This window comes from Gobio gobio (genome assembly GCF_949357685.1).
Source record: "Gobio gobio genome assembly, chromosome: 20".
NCBI classification, from domain to species: domain Eukaryota; kingdom Metazoa; phylum Chordata; class Actinopteri; order Cypriniformes; family Gobionidae; genus Gobio; species Gobio gobio.
Genome location: NC_137113.1, coordinates 5,474,897 through 5,491,643, shown reverse-complemented (window position 1 = coordinate 5,491,643; position 16,747 = coordinate 5,474,897). Strand labels below are relative to the sequence as shown.

Genomic DNA, 16,747 nt, shown 5'->3' with positions numbered 1-16,747 from the left:
AGCGAGTGTATGGCCACATTTCCAATACTTCTTTAACCTTTAATGTTGAGCAGTTGATATGGACTGCTATCATTCTGGAGTAAAGAAGCTTTCATTTCATCATCGCTGTCTTTATTCATTTAACCATTTAACTTTTATACTTTCTACAACATATAATAAACTAGTTGATTGTTCTGGCGATAATTCATTTCACTTCTTCTTTTTTAGACCTCAGGCAAAATCTCAAAAAGTCCTATTTTTACTGTCCCCCATCTGGACACCCATTAAAAAAATATATTATGTGCAATATATTATCAGTGCAAGGAATGATACAATTTTTTGTGAAAATAATTTATTACCCAATAACATCAGTAATTTTACAAAAATAAAGCAAATTTGTACAATCAATTTTAAATTAGTCTGAAGCAATAATCAAGTCAAGATTAAAATCATAAATAAAAGCCATTATTTCTAAGTACAGCAATTACAAGTTTCTTCGCACACAAAGACAATTTATAAGTTATAAGTTACAAATAATTTATAAGTTCCCCATTTTTTTTTTTTTTTTTTTTTTTTTTTTTATAGGAATGTAGTGTGGACAATAAATATGACAAAAAAATCTAAAAAGTTTAAACTAGAGGTAATTGTGGGTGCTTTCTGTTGTGGTCTCAGTTGTGGTGCTTTCTGCAGTTGTTATTCCTAGGTACAGCAATTACAAGTGTCTTCGCACACAAAGACAATTTATAAGTTATAAGTTACAAATAAGTTATAAGTTCCCCATTTTTTTTTAAATTTTTTATATGAATGTAGTGTGGACAATAAATATGACAAAAAAGTTTAAACTAGAGGGAATTGTGGAAATAGAAGATGGTGCAGGCTCTCAGAAGTCAAATAAGCAACATTATCACCAAACAGCGCAAAACTTGGGCCCTGGATTTGGATCTTTACTTTTTCTGTAAGTAGAAAGAAGAAAAGAATATGGATCAGTGCATGCTATGATGTTGAAAAACATAAATATGTCTATAAAATGTACATAACCTGTCGTAAGTGAAAAAGAAATAAGCCTGCAGGTTATTGAAGAATATTTACCTGAGCTCCCTTCGGACCCATGGATGTGGAAGTGCTGTTATTAACCTCCTGAATAAAAATACATAATCAGAATTAATAATGAAAGAATTATCACTTATAATATGACACATATTTACAGATAAGTCTTCTCTTATTCTCTTGATGTAAATTAGCCAAGGGTTTAGGCAATCTAACCATATGTTTTAGCTTAAAATAATAAACATACATGCATTTCCATGATTACTTAAAACACTTTGTCAGTATCATGCTAATACAATTTGGCTGAATTACATTCAAATTAAAAAAAAAATTGTATGTATGTAACAATGCTTTGAATTTTTATAAGGGCTGACAAGCGATTGAAATGTTCAATCTAATTAATTACAAGAAGTGGCAATTGCTTAATATAATTTATCGCAAAATCAACCGCACATCAAATTTGGCTGCAAATTATCCACAAAGATAAAGTTAAATGAAAAATGCATCAAAAAGACATTATAAAAATGTTATTTCATTCAACATAGAATTTAGTACACAAACTTTTAAGCATCAACGGTCATGAGGGTGAGTAAATGAAGACAGAATTTTCGGGTGAACTATAGCTTTGATGTTTTTTTTTTAAAATTATTATTAATATAGAAATATGAAATCTATAATTCATTAGATTTGTTCAAACACTTGATTAATTCAGGAATAAAGTAGCAGGCTATTGAATAATATTGGTTCACCCGATTGATTTGCTCAAAACGTGGATCATTTAGAAACGAAGCACTGCTGTGTTTCGCTCGGAGTTGCACAACAGTTCTTCTCTGGCTTTATAGGTAATATTTTGTTTGCAAATTTGAGTAAGAACAGACAATATTGTGTCTAAAATATAACACAATATTAACTTCTTATTAATTGACCTCTTGTATAAAACCAATATCACATTTACATCTGTGCTATTCAGGACAAAAACAGCACTCGTGTGATATTGTGTAACTATAGCATGATATAAATATCAGACAAAAACTCATACAGGGGCATTTTTGCCCTGATGAATTTTAGGGGCGTTCTAACCACATCCTGTAGGCAACATCATGCAGAGAAATGTTGCTTCACCACCAATCGACTGCATGAAATTTAAGATGAACTACGAAGGTCTGGGTAGGGCAGCGTGCATTAAAAAAATTAATAAATTTTTCCTATAGCTAATTAATTCAATTAATGAGTGAAATTGATAGCCCTAATTTTTTTTAAATATATTTTACGTAAAATATTTGCTTATTCATCATTTTGAACTTTTACTTTCTGTTGTACTTTCATTAGTTGTCATGCTTTATGTTGTTATGATTCTGTTGTGGCCTCGCTTGTGGGGATTTCCGTTGTTGTAGTACCTGCAGTTATGGTCTCAGGTGCTATATGAAATTGTGCCATTATTTGTAATTTCTGTTTCTGCTGTGGTGCTTTCTGCTGTTGTTGTCTTAGTTGCGGCACTTTCTGGAGTTGTTGAGCCTGTTGTTGTACTTTCTTTTATTGTGGTGTTTTCTGCCGTTGTGGTCTCAGTTGTGACACTTTCTGCTGTTGTTTTCTCAGTTGTGGTGCTCGGTGTTGTTGTCTCAGTTGTGGTGCTTTCTGCTGTTGTGGTCTCAGTTGTGGAGCTCGGTGTTGTTGTCTCAGTTGTGGTGCTTTCTGCTGTTGTTGTCTCAGTTGTGGTGCTTTCAGCTGTTGTGGTCTCAGTTGTGGTGCTCGGTGTTGTTGTCTCAGTTGTGGTGCTTTCTGCTGTTGTTGTCTCAGTTGTGGTGCTTTCAGCTGTTGTGGTCTCAGTTGTGGTGCTCGGTGTTGTTGTCTCAGTTGTGGTGCTTTCTGCTGTTGTTGTCTCAGTTGTGGTGCTCGGTGTTGTTGTCTCAGTTGTGGTGCTTTCTGCTGTTGTGGTCTCAGTTGTGGAGCTCGGTGTTGTTGTCTCAGTTGTGGTGCTTTCTGCTGTTGTTGTCTCAGTTGTGGTGCTTTCAGCTGTTGTGGTCTCAGTTGTGGTGCTCGGTGTTGTTGTCTCAGTTGTGGTGCTTTCTGCTGTTGTGGTCTCAGTTGTGGAGCTCGGTGTTGTTGTCTCAGTTGTGGTGCTTTCTGCTGTTGTTGTCTCAGTTGTGGTGCTTTCTGCTGTTGTGGTCTCAGTTGTGGTGCTCGGTGTTGTTGTCTCAGTTGTGGTGCTTTCTGCTGTTGTGGTCTCAGTTGTGGAGCTCGGTGTTGTTGTCTCAGTTGTGGTGCTTTCTGCTGTTGTTGTCTCAGTTGTGGTGCTTTCAGCTGTTGTGGTCTCAGTTGTGGAGCTCGGTGTTGTTGTCTCAGTTGTGGTGCTTTCTGCTGTTGTGGTCTCAGTTGTGGTGCTTTCAGCTGTTGTGGTCCCAGTTGTGGTGCTCGGTGTTGTTGTCTCAGTTGTGGTGCTTTCTGCTGTTGTTGTCTCAGTTGTGGTGCTCGGTGTTGTTGTCTCAGTTGTGGTGCTTTCTGCTGTTGTTGTCTCAGTTGTGGTGCTCGGTGTTGTTGTCTCAGTTGTGGTGCTTTCTGCTGTTGTGGTCTCAGTTGTGGTGCTCGCTGTTGTTGTCTCAGTTGTGGTACTTTCTGGAGTTGTTGTGCCTGTTGTTGTACTTTCTATTGTTGTGGTGCTCGGTGTTGTTGTCTCAGTTGTGGTGGTTTCTGCAGTTGTGGTCTCAGTTGTGGTGCTCGGTGTTGTGGTCTCAGTTGTGGTGCTTTCTGCTGTTGTTGTCTCAGTTGTGGTGCTTTCTGCTGTTGTGGTCTCAGTTGTGGTGCTTTCTGCTGTTGTGGTCTCAGTTGTGGTGCTCGGTGTTGTTGTCTCAGTTGTGGTGCTCGGTGTTGTTGTCTCAGTTGTGGTGCTTTCTGCTGTTGTTGTCTCAGTTGTGGTGCTTTCTGCTGTTGTTGTCTCAGTTGTGGTGCTCGGTGTTGTTGTCTCAGTTGTGGTGCTTTCTGCTGTTGTTGTCTCAGTTGTGGTGCTCTGTGTTGTTGTCTCAGTTGTGGTGATTTCTGCTGTTGTTGTCTCAGTTGTGGTGCTCGGTGTTGTTGTCTCAGTTGTGGTGCTTTCTGCTATTGTGGTCTCAGTTGTGGTGCTCGGTGTTGTTGTCTCAGTTGTGGTGATTTCTGCAGTTGTGGTGCTCGGTGTTGTTGTCTCAGTTGTGGTGCTCGGTGTTGTTTTCTCAGTTGTGGTGCTTTCTGCTGTTGTGGTCTCAGTTGTGGTGCTTTCTGCTGTTGTGGTCTCAGTTGTGGTGCTCGGTGTTGTTGTCTCAGTTGTGGTGCTCGGTGTTGTTGTCTCAGTTGTGGTGCTTTCTGCTGTTGTTGTCTCAGTTGTGGTGCTTTCTGCTGTTGTTGTCTCAGTTGTGGTACTTTCTGCAGTTGTGGTCTCAGTTGTGGTGCTTTCTGCTGTTGTGGTGCTCGGTGTTGTTGTCTCAGTTGTGGTACTTTCTGCTGTTGTTGTCTCAGTTGTGGTGCTTTCTGCTGTTGTGGTCTCAGTTGTGGTGCTCGGTGTTGTTGTCTCAGTTGTGGTGCTCGGTGTTGTTGTCTCAGTTGTGGTGCTTTCTGCTGTTGTGGTCTCAGTTGTGGTGCTTTCTGCTGTTGTTGTCTCAGTTGTGGTGCTCGGTGTTGTTGTCTCAGTTGTGGTGCTTTCTGCTGTTGTTGTCTCAGTTGTGGTGCTCGGTGTTGTTGTCTCAGTTGTGGTGCTTTCTGCAGTTGTTGTCTCAGTTGTGGTGCTCGGTGTTGTGGTCTCAGTTGTGGTGCTTTCTGCTGTTGTCGTCTCAGTTGTGGTGCTCGGTGTTGTGGTCTCAGTTGTGGTGCTTTCTGCTGTTGTCGTCTCAGTTGTGGTGCTTTCTGCTGTTGTTGTCTCAGTTGTGGTGCTTTCTGCTGTTGTTGTACAAAAATATGTTATTTCGTTTAACAAAGAATTTATTACACAAACTTTTAGGCATCAACAGTCATGAGAGTGAGTAGATGGTGACAGAATTTTCACTTCTGGGTGAACTATAGCTGTAATATTTATTTTTTTTAGTAATATAGAATTTTTAAATATACATATTCATTAGATTTGTTCAAGCACTTGATTAATTCAGGAATAAAGTAACAGGCAACAGTAACAGGTTCACCCGCTCGATACGCTCAAAACGTGGATCATTTAGAAACGAAGCACTGCTGTGTTTCGCTCGGAGTTGCACAACAGTTCTTCTCTGGCTTTATAGGTAATATTTTGTTTACAAATTTGAGTAAGAACAGACAATATTGTGTCTAAAATATAACACAATATTAACTTCTTATTAATTGACCTCTTGTATAAAACCAATATCACATTTACATCTGTGCTATTCAGGACAAAAACAGCACTCGTGTGATATTGTGTAACTATAGCATGATATAAATATCAGACAAAAACTCATACAGGGGCATTTTTGCCCTGATGAATTTTAGGGGCGTTCTAACCACATCCTGTAGGCAACATCATGCAGAGAAATGTTGCTTCACCACCAATCGACTGCATGAAATTTAAGATGAACTACGAAGGTCTGGGTAGGGCAGCGTGCATTAAAAAAATTAATACATTTTTCCTATAGCTAATTAATTCAATTAATGAGTGAAATTGATAGCCCTAATTTTTTTATATATTTTATGTGAAAAAAAATAGTTTTTCCGTCATTTTGAACTTTTATTTTCTTTTGTACTTTCAGTAGTTGTCATGCTTTATGTTGTTATGATTCTGTTGTGGCTTCGCTTGAGGTAGTTTCTGTTGCTGTTGTTGTTGTAACCACAGTTGTGGTACTTTCTGGAGTTGTTGTGCCTGTGGTCATACTTTCTATTGTTGTAGTACCTGCAGATGTGGTGCTATCTAGAGTTGTGCCTGTAGTTGTATTTTCTATTGTTGCGGTGCTCGGTGTTGTGGTCTCAGTGGTGGTACTTTCTGGAGTTGTTGTGCCTTTTGTTGTACTTTCTATTGTTGTGGTCTCAGTTGTGGTGCTTTCTGGAGTTGTTGTACCTGTTATTGTACTTTCTATTGTTGTGGTGCTCGGTGTTGTGGTCTTTGTGGTGCTTTCTGCTGTTGTTGTCTCAGTTGTGGTACTTTCTGGAGTTGTTGTGCCTGTTGTTGTACTTTCTGTTGTTGTGGTGCTTTCTGCTGTTGTTGTCTCAGTTGTGGTGCTTTCTGGAGTTGTTGTGCCTGTTGTTGTACTTTCTATTGTTGTGGTCTCAGTTGTGGTACTTTCTGGAGTTGTTGTGCCTGTTGTTGTACTTTCTATTGTTGTGGTGCTCGGTGTTGTGGTCTCAGTTGTGGTGCTTTCTACTGTTGTTGTCTCAGTTGTGGTACTTTCTGGAGTTGTTGTGCCTGTTGTTGTACTTTCTGTTGTTGTGGTGCTCGGTGTTGTGGTCTCAGTTGTGGTGCTTTCTGCTGTTGTTGTCTCAGTTGTGGTACTTTCTGGAGTTGTTTTGCCTGTTGTTGTACTTTCTGTTGTTGTGGTGCTTTCTGCTGTTGTGGTCTCAGTTGTGGTGCTTTCTGCTGTTGTTGTCTCAGTTGTGGTACTTTCTAGAGTTGTTGTGCCTGTTGTTGTACTTTCTATTGTTGTGGTGCTTGGTGTTGTTGTCTCAGTTGTGGTGATTTCTGCAGTTGTGGTCTCAGTTGTGGTGCTTTCTGCTGTTGTGGTCTCAGTTGTGGTGCTTTCTGCTGTTGTGGTCTCAGTTGTGGTGCTTTCTGGAGTTGTTGTGCCTGTTGTTGTACTTTCTATTGTTGTGGTGCTCGGTGTTGTGGTCTCAGTTGTGGTGCTTTCTGCTGTTGTTGTCTCAGTTGTGGTACTTTCTGGAGTTGTTGTGCCTGTTGTTGTACTTTCTGTTGTTGTGGTGCTTTCTGCTGTTGTGGTCTCAGTTGTGGTGCTTTCTGGAGTTGTTGTGCCTGTTGTTGTACTTTCTATTGTTGTGGTCTCAGTTGTGGTGCTTTCTGGAGTTGTTGTGCCTGTTGTTGTACTTTCTATTGTTGTGGTGCTCGGTGTTGTGGTCTCAGTTGTGGTGCTTTCTGCTGTTGTTGTCTCAGTTGTGGTACTTTCTGGAGTTGTTGTGCCTGTTGTTGTACTTTCTGTTGTTGTGGTGCTCGGTGTTGTGGTCTCAGTTGTGGTGCTATCTGCTGTTGTTGTCTCAGTTGTGGTACTTTCTGGAGTTGTTTTGCCTGTTGTTGTACTTTCTGTTGTTGTGGTCTCAGTTGTGGTGCTTTCTGCTGTTGTTGTCTCAGTTGTGGTACTTTCTAGAGTTGTTGTGCCTGTTGTTGTACTTTCTATTGTTGTGGTGCTTGGTGTTGTTGTCTCAGTTGTGGTGATTTCTGCAGTTGTGGTCTCAGTTGTGGTGCTTTCTGCTGTTGTGGTCTCAGTTGTGGTGCTTTCTGGAGTTGTTGTGCCTGTTGTTGTACTTTCTATTGTTGTGGTGCTCGGTGTTGTGGTCTCAGTTGTGGTGCTTTCTGCTGTTGTTGTCTCAGTTGTGGTACTTTCTGGAGTTGTTGTGCCTGTTGTTGTACTTTCTGTTGTTGTGGTGCTTTCTGCTGTTGTGGTCTCAGTTGTGGTGCTTTCTGCTGTTGTTGTCTCAGTTGTGGTACTTTCTGGAGTTGTTGTGCCTGTTGTTGTACTTTCTATTGTTGTGGTGCTTGGTGTTGTTGTCTCAGTTGTGGTGATTTCTGCAGTTGTGGTCTCAGTTGTGGTGCTTGGTGTTGTTGTCTCAGTTGTGGTGCTTTCTGCTGTTGTGGTCTCAGTTGTGGTACTCTCTGCTGTTGTTGTCACAGTTGTGGTGCTCAGTGTTGTTGTCTCAGTTGTGGTGCTCGGTGTTGTTGTCTCAGTTGTCCTGCTTTCTGCTGTTGTTGTCTCAGTTGTGGTGCTTTCTGCTGTTGTGGTCTCAGTTGTGGTGCTTTCTGCTGTTGTTGTCTCAGTTGTTGTGCTCGGTGTTGTCGTCTCAGTTGTGGTACTTTCTGCTGTTGTTGTGCCTGTTGTTGTACTTTCTATTGTTGTGGTGCTTGGTGTTGTCGTCTCAGTCGTGGTGCTTTCTGCTGTTGTTGTCTCAGTTGTGGTGCTTTCTGCTGTTGTTGTCTCAGTTGTGGTACTTTCTGGAGTTGTGGTCTCAGTTGTGGTGCTCGGTGTTGTTGTCTCAGTTGTGGTGTTTTCTGCTGTTGTTGTCTCAGTTGTGGTGCTTTCTGCTGTTGTTGTCTCAGTTGTGGTGCTTTCTGCTGTTGTTGTCTCAGTTGTGGTGCTCGGTGTTGTTGTCTCAGTTGTGGTGCTTTCTGCTGTTGTTGTCTCAGTTGTGGTACTTTCTGGAGTTGTTGTGCCTGTTGTTGTACTTTCTATTGTTGTGGTGCTTGGTGTTGTTGTGGTCTCAGTTGTGGTGCTTTCTGCTGTTGTGGTCTCAGTTGTGGTGCTCGGTGTTGTTGTCTCAGTTGTGGTGCTTTCAGCTGTTGTTGTCTCAGTTGTGGTACTTTCTGCAATTGTGGTCTCAGTTGTGGTGCTCGGTGTTGTTGTCTCAGTTGTGGTGCTTTCTGTAGTTGTTGTACCTGTTGTTGTACTTTCTATTGTTGTGATGCTCGGTGTTGTGGTCTCAGTTGTGGTGCTTTCTGCTGTTGTTGTCTCAGTTGTGGTGCTCGGTGTTGTGGTCTCAGTTGTGGTGCTCGGTGTTGTTGTCTCAGTTGTGGTGCTTTCTGCTGTTGTTGTCTCAGTTGTGGTGCTTTCTACTGTTGTGGTCTCAGTTGTGGTGCTTTCTACTGTTGTGGTCTCAGTTGTGGTGCTTTCTGGAGTTGTTGTGCCTGTTGTTGTACTTTCTATTGTTGTGGTGCTTTCTGTTGTTGTGGTCTCAGTTGTGGTGCTTTCTGGAGTTGTTGTACCTGTTTTTGTACTTTCTATTGTTGTGGTGCTTGGTGTTGTTGTGGTCTCAGTTGTGGTGCTTTCTGCTGTTGTGGTCTCAGTTGTGGTGCTCGGTGTTGTTGTCTCAGTTGTGGTGCTTTCTGCTGTTGTTGTCTCAGTTGTGGTGCTTTCTACTGTTGTGGTCTCAGTTGTGGTGCTCGGTGTTGTTGTCTCAGTTGTGGTGCTTTCTGTAGTTGTTGTACCTGTTGTTGTACTTTCTATTGTTGTGATGCTCGGTGTTGTGGTCTCAGTTGTGGTGCTTTCTGCTGTTGTTGTCTCAGTTGTGGTGCTTTCTGCTGTTGTTGTCTCAGTTGTGGTGCTCGGTGTTGTTGTCTCAGTTGTGGTGCTTTCTGCTGTTGTTGTCTCAGTTGTGGTGCTTTCTACTGTTGTGGTCTCAGTTGTGGTGCTTTCTACTGTTGTGGTCTCAGTTGTGGTGCTTTCTGGAGTTGTTGTGCCTGTTGTTGTACTTTCTATTGTTGTGGTGCTTTCTGTTGTTGTGGTCTCAGTTGTGGTGCTTTCTGGAGTTGTTGTACCTGTTTTTGTACTTTCTATTGTTGTGGTGCTTTCTGTTGTTGTGGTCTCAGTTGTGGTGCTTTCTGGAGTTGTTGTGCCTGTTGTTGTACTTTCTATTGTTGTGGTGCTTTCTGGAGTTGTTGTGCCTGTTGTTGTACTTTCTATTGTTGTGGTGCTCGGTGTTGTGGTCTCAGTTGTGGTACTTTCTGGAGTTGTTGTGCCTGTAGTTGTACTTTCTATTTTTGTGGTGCTCGGTGTTGTGGACTCAGTTGTGGTGCTTTCTGCTGTTGTGGTCTCAGTTGTGGTACTTTCTAGAGTTGTTGTGCCTGTAGTTGTACTTTCTGTTGTTGTGGTGCTCGGTGTTGTGGTCTCAGTTGTGGTACTTTCTGGAGTTGTTGTGCCTGTAGTTGTACTTTCTATTGTTGTGGTGCTCGGTGTTGTGGACTCAGTTGTGGTGCTTTCTGCTGTTGTTGTCTCAGTTGTGGTACTTTCTGGAGTTGTTGTGCCTGTTGTTGTACTTTCTGTTGTTGTGGTGCTCGGTGTTGTGGTCTCAGTTGTGGTGCTTTCTGCTGTTGTGGTCTCAGTTGTGGTAATTTCGGGAGTTGTTGTGCCTGTGGTTGTACTTTCTGCTCAAAAATGTTTTAGTTTGAAGGTTATTAATTATTTCAGCTACAACTAGCTATATATATATATATTTCAACAATAACAATGCAAGTTCCTCCCCAGCTAGTGAACAGAAGCATTAAGACTCGAGGCTGCTCCGAAAACAGTCGAAGTTAGAAGTTCAGAGAAAGTGAGACTGACTGAAAATGTTGATTGAAAAAATCTGGGTATCAGTAACTTCATAAAAAGGAGAATTATGTCACAAGATCAGCCTATCAGTCTATTAATCAGTTAATCAAAACATTTTTTTCTTGATTGGATGGCGTGCCCTGAGCGTTTCGCTGTCCCGTTTATTTTCGTGGGAATATGACACCTAATAATAATCTGTATTCATAAGAGCTGCCGCCATCGCACTCATGTCAGAACTGTACAGCTCAAACTGTATACCGGCGCCCACTGCCTGTGCTCATAGTCCCCGTCTTTTTGTGCTATTACGTAGTTTGTTCGTTTATATAACACACAGTAAAATGGATATGCATGTCAGAAGGGTTGTTGATGTGAAGGATTGTTGATGTGATATGTCTCTATAGAGCTAGTTTCATTCAAGGCTCAGTTTACTGTATTTATTAGGTATAATTTACTCAAAATTTTAAATTCTGTCATCATGTACTCACCATCATGTCATTTCAAACCTATTAGTTATTCATAACTCTTCAAAATACAAATTAATATATTTTTCGAGAAACCAGAGAAAGATTGCTGTAGCTACCTCCATTTAAAGTCAATTCCTCTCAAACTTAAAAGATCCCAAAAATGTCATAAAGGCATGGTAAAAAAAATCAATCGAGTGGTCTAATCCAAATCCAAGTCTTCTGAAGAGACACAATGACTTTATATGATGAACAGATTTATGCGGATACTGTAGTAAACACGGACGTTCAAAAAACAACATGAAAGAACTGTGACTGATTGCACTGATCATCAGAAGCGCACGAGCTGCCGGAATGACACTCCTCAGAGTGAAAGAGCAAACATCATTTAAATCACTATATCACGTTTAGTTTTAGTAGTGTGATTATTCAAAGCATTTTAAATGGTTTATTCTTATATGTATAGTGCATTAATAGCAGGAGAGGCGGAACATAGCAAGCACTGGGAGAGTGTGTGTGCGCACAGAGTGTGTGTGAGTGCAGGAGAAAAAAGGTTTACCGAGTTTCAGTGACATTACGACAGGAAACTACTAAATATAATGTTGAATATAAAGTATGTAGTAATGCAATGGGGGAATATTTCTGTGTACTGATAAATATATAATAACAATAACATTATTTCATTAATAATAAAAAAGTAATAATAAAACTACATCTTTTCTTTATTTTGGCCTAAAATATTGCAATAAATATTGTATTGTGAGATTAGTATCATTATAGTATTGAATCGTGACACGAGTGTTTCGTTATTAATCAATAGTCTGATTCTATGTTTTGGTGTGGGCACTCAGAGTTCCAGCAAAATGTGAGAAGAGACGGAATGCAAGAAAAAGTGAGGGTACACTACTGATTAAAATAAAGAAGTGCCGATACTGTGTGCCGGTGCATACTGGCCCACTTCAAGCTCTGCTCATTATACATAAATCATGTAACAGTTCATGTGTTTACTTGCAAGACAAGATTAAAAGATCAAATGTGAGATTAACTACGTAGGTCTGGGGTGGGGTGTGTGTTACATTTGTTAATAATTGTAATGCATTATTTTTCTCTATAACTAATTAATTAAATAAATGTGTTAAAATGGTCGGACCCAATTTTTATGTATTTTATAAAAATATTAGATTTTTCCTAATCTGGAAGTTTTTTTTGCCACTGTTGCCTTTGTCACTAGAAGCTTTGAAATGTACTATTGCGCTGTTGTTTTGATACCTGTTGTGGTACTTTCTGTCGTACTTTCTGTTGTCGTACTTTCTATTGTTGTGGTGCTCGGTGTTGTTGTCTCAGTTGTGGTACTTTCTGCTGTTGTTGTCTCAGTTGTGGTACTTTCTGCTGTTGTGGTCTCAGTTGTGGTGCTTTCCGCTGTTGTGGTCTCAGTTGTGGTGCTTGGTGTTGTTGTCTCAGTTGTGGTGCTCGGCGTTGTTGTCTCAGTTGTGGTGCTCGGCGTTGTTGTCTCAGTTGTGGTGCTTGGTGTTGTTGTCTCAGTTGTGGTGCTTTCTGCTGTTGTGGTCTCAGTTGTTGTGCTCGGTGTTGTTGTCTCAGTTGTGGTGCTTTCTACTGTTGTGGTCTCAGTTGTGGTGCTTTCTGCTGTTGTGGTCTCAGTTGTGGTGCTCGGTGTTGTGGTCTCAGTTGTGGTGCTCGGTGTTGTTGTCTCAGTTGTGGTACTTTCTGAAGTTGTTGTTCCTGTTGTGGTACTTTCGATTGTTGTGGTGCTCGGTGTTGTTGTCTCAGTTGTGGTGCTTTCTACTGTTGTGGTCTCAGTTGTGGTACTTTCTGGAGTTGTTGTGCCTGTTGTGGTACTTTCGATTGTTGTGGTGCTCGGTGTTGTTGTCTCAGTTGTGGTGCTTTCTACTGTTGTGGTCTCAGTTGTGGTACTTTCTGGAGTTGTTGTGCCTGTTGTGGTACTTTCTATTGTTGTGGTGCTCGGTGTTGTTGTCTCAGTTGTGGTGCTTTCTACTGTTGTGGTCTCAGTTGTGGTGCTTTCTGCTGTTGTGGTCTCAGTTGTGGTACTTTCTGGAGTTGTTGTGCCTGTTGTGGTACTTTCTATTGTTGTGGTGCTCGGTGTTGTTGTCTCAGTTGTGGTGCTTTCTGCTGTTGTGGTCTCAGTTGTGGTGCTCGGTGTTGTGGTCTCAGTTGTGGTACTTTCTTGAGTTGTTGTGCCTGTTGTGGTACTTTCTATTGTTGTGGTGCTCGGTGTTGTTGTCTCAGTTGTGGTGCTTTCTACTGTTGTAGTCTCAGTTGTGGTGCTTTCTGCTGTTGTGGTCTCAGTTGTGGTACTTTCTGGAGTTGTTGTGCCTGTTGTGGTACTTTCTATTGTTGTGGTGCTCGGTGTTGTTGTCTCAGTTGTGGTGCTTTCTACTGTTGTGGTCTCAGTTGTGGTGCTTTCTGCTGTTGTGGTCTCCGTTGTGGTACTTTCTGGAGTTGTTGTGCCTGTGGTGGTACTTTCTATTGTTGTGGTGCTCGGTGTTGTTGTCTCAATTGTGGTGCTTTCTGCTGTTGTGGTCTCAGTTGTGGTGCTCGGTGTTGTGGTCTCAGTTGTGGTGCTTTCTGCTGTTGTTGTCTCAGTTGTGGTGCTTTCTGCTGTTGTTGTCTCAGTTGTGGTGCTTTCTGCTGTTGTGGTCTCAGTTGTGGTGCTTTCTGCTGTTGTTGTGCCTGTTGTTGTACTTTCTATTGTTGTGGTGCTTTCTGCTGTTGTGGTCTCAGTTGTGGTGCTTTCTGCTGTTGTGGTCTCAGTTGTGGTGCTCGGCGTTGTGGTCTCAGTTGTGGTGCTTGGTGTTGTTGTCTCAGTTGTGGTGCTTTCTACTGTTGTGGTCTCAGTTGTGGTGCTTTCTGCTGTTGTGGTCTCAGTTGTGGTACTTTCTGGAGTTGTTGTGCCTGTTGTGGTACTTTCTATTGTTGTGGTGCTCGGTGTTGTTGTCTCAGTTGTGGTGCTTTCTATTGTTGTGGTCTCAGTTGTGGTGCTTTCTGCTGTTGTGGTCTCAGTTGTGGTACTTTCTGGAGTTGTTGTGCCTGTTGTGGTACTTTCTATTGTTGTGGTGCTCGGTGTTGTTGTCTCAGTTGTGGTGCTTTCTACTGTTGTGGTCTCAGTTGTGGTGCTCGGTGTTGTGGTCTCAGTTGTGGTGCTCGGTGTTGTTGTCTCAGTTGTGGTACTTTCTGAAGTTGTTGTGCCTGTTGTGGTACTTTCTATTGTTGTGGTGCTCGGTGTTGTTGTCTCAGTTGTGGTGCTTTCTACTGTTGTGGTCTCAGTTGTGGTGCTTTCTGCTGTTGTGGTCTCAGTTGTGGTACTTTCTGGAGTTGTTGTGCCTGTTGTGGTACTTTCTATTGTTGTGGTGCTCGGTGTTGTTGTCTCAGTTGTGGTGCTTTCTGCTGTTGTGGTCTCAGTTGTGGTGCTCGGTGTTGTGGTCTCAGTTGTGGTACTTTCTGGAGTTGTTGTGCCTGTTGTGGTACTTTCTATTGTTGTGGTGCTCGGTGTTGTTGTCTCAGTTGTGGTGCTTTCTGCTGTTGTGGTCTCAGTTGTGGTGCTCGGTGTTGTGGTCTCAGTTGTGGTGCTTTCTGCTGTTGTTGTCTCAGTTGTGGTGCTTTCTGCTGTTGTTGTCTCAGTTGTGGTGCTTTCTGCTGTTGTGGTCTCAGTTGTGGTGCTTTCTGCTGTTGTTGTGCCTGTTGTTGTACTTTCTATTGTTGTGGTGCTTTCTGCTGTTGTGGTCTCAGTTGTGGTGCTTTCTGCTGTTGTGGTCTCAGTTGTGGTGCTCGGCGTTGTGGTCTCAGTTGTGGTGCTTGGTGTTGTTGTCTCAGTTGTGGTGCTTTCTACTGTTGTGGTCTCAGTTGTGGTGCTTTCTGCTGTTGTGGTCTCAGTTGTGGTACTTTCTGGAGTTGTTGTGCCTGTTGTGGTACTTTCTATTGTTGTGGTGCTCGGTGTTGTTGTCTCAGTTGTGGTGCTTTCTATTGTTGTGGTCTCAGTTGTGGTGCTTTCTGCTGTTGTGGTCTCAGTTGTGGTACTTTCTGGAGTTGTTGTGCCTGTTGTGGTACTTTCTATTGTTGTGGTGCTCGGTGTTGTTGTCTCAGTTGTGGTGCTTTCTACTGTTGTGGTCTCAGTTGTGGTGCTCGGTGTTGTGGTCTCAGTTGTGGTGCTCGGTGTTGTTGTCTCAGTTGTGGTACTTTCTGAAGTTGTTGTGCCTGTTGTGGTACTTTCTATTGTTGTGGTGCTCGGTGTTGTTGTCTCAGTTGTGGTGCTTTCTACTGTTGTGGTCTCAGTTGTGGTGCTTTCTGCTGTTGTGGTCTCAGTTGTGGTACTTTCTGGAGTTGTTGTGCCTGTTGTGGTACTTTCTATTGTTGTGGTGCTCGGTGTTGTTGTCTCAGTTGTGGTGCTTTCTGCTGTTGTGGTCTCAGTTGTGGTGCTCGGTGTTGTGGTCTCAGTTGTGGTACTTTCTGGAGTTGTTGTGCCTGTTGTGGTACTTTCTATTGTTGTGGTGCTCGGTGTTGTTGTCTCAGTTGTGGTGCTTTCTGCTGTTGTGGTCTCAGTTGTGGTGCTCGGTGTTGTGGTCTCAGTTGTGGTGCTCGGTGTTGTTGTCTCAGTTGTGGTACTTTCTGAAGTTGTTGTGCCTGTTGTGGTACTTTCTATTGTTGTGGTGCTTGGTGTTGTTGTCTCAGTTGTGGTGCTTTCTACTGTTGTAGTCTCAGTTGTGGTGCTTTCTGCTGTTGTGGTCTCAGTTGTGGTGCTCGGTGTTGTTGTCTCAGTTGTGGTGCTTTCTGCTGTTGTAGTCTCAGTTGTGGTGCTTTCTGCTGTTGTGGTCTCAGTTGTGGTACTTTCTGGAGTTGTTGTGCCTGTTGTGGTACTTTCTATTGTTGTGGTGCTCGGTGTTGTGGTCTCAGTTGTGGTGCTTTCTGCTGTTGTGGTCTCAGTTGTGGTAATCGGTGTTGTGGTCTCAGTTGTGGTGCTCGGTGTTGTTGTCTCAGTTGTGGTGCTTTCTGCTGTTGTTGTCTCAGTTGTGGTGCTTTCTGCTGTTGTGGTCTCAGTTGTGGTGCTTTCTGCTGTTGTTGTGCCTGTTGTTGTACTTTCTATTGTTGTGGTGCTCGGTGTTGTTGTCTCAGTTGTGGTGCTTTCTGCTGTTGTTGTGCCTGTTGTTGTACTTTCTATTGTTGTGGTGCTCGGTGTTGTTGTCTCAGTTGTGGTGCTTTCTACTGTTGTGGTCTCAGTTGTGGTGCTTTCTGCTGTTGTGGTCTCAGTTGTGGTACTTTCTGGAGTTGTTGTGCCTGTTGTTGTACTTTCTATTGTTGTGGTGCTTTCTGCTGTTGTTGTCTCAGTTGTGGTGCTTTCTGCTGTTGTGGTCTCAGTTGTGGTGCTTTCTGCTGTTGTGGTCTCAGTTGTGGTGCTTTCTGCTGTTGTTGTCTCAGTTGTGGTGCTCGGTGTTGTTGTCTCAGTTGTGGTGCTTTCTGCTGTTGTTGTGCCTGTTGTTGTACTTTCTATTGTTGTGGTGCTCGGTGTTGTTGTCTCAGTTGTGGTGCTTTCTACTGTTGTGGTCTCAGTTGTGGTGCTTGGTGTTGTGGTCTCAGTTGTGGTGCTTTCTGCTGTTGTGGTCTCAGTTGTGGTGCTTTCTGCTGTTGTTGTCTCAGTTGTGGTGCTCGGTGTTGTTGTCTCAGTTGTGGTGCTTTCTGCTGTTGTTGTCTCAGTTGTGGTAATTTCGGGAGTTGTGCTTATGGTTGTACTTTCTGCTTAAAAATTATATTGTTTGAAGGTTATTAATTATTTCAGCTACAACTAGCTATATATATATATATATATTTCAACAATAACAATGCAAGTTCCTCCCCAGCTAGTGAACAGAAGCATTAAGACTCGAGGCTGCTCCGAAAACAGTCGAAGTTAGAAGTTCAGAGAAAGTGAGACTGACTGAAAATGTTGATTGAAAAAATCTGGGTATCAGTAACTTCATAAAAAGGAGAATTATGTCACAAGATCAGCCTATCAGTCTATTAATCAGTTAATCAAAAAAA

At 42.2% G+C, this 16,747-nt stretch overlaps 1 protein-coding gene across 1 annotated transcript in view; it reads right to left on the bottom strand.

Annotated features, from left to right (window-relative positions):
• Positions 1-320: 320 nt before the first annotated feature.
• The window catches only part of LOC307143785 (uncharacterized protein), a 66,238-nt gene continuing 49,811 nt past the window's right edge, over positions 321-16,747 (bottom strand). The window contains exons 14-16 of the mRNA XM_079845546.1: positions 2,424-3,831; positions 1,069-1,116; positions 321-932 (exon numbers count right to left, since the gene is read on the bottom strand). Of these exons, the coding sequence (XP_079701672.1) occupies positions 2,438-3,831 (1,394 nt within the window). The 3' untranslated portion in view covers positions 321-932; positions 1,069-1,116; positions 2,424-2,437. The remainder of the gene's footprint in view (positions 933-1,068; positions 1,117-2,423; positions 3,832-16,747) is intronic.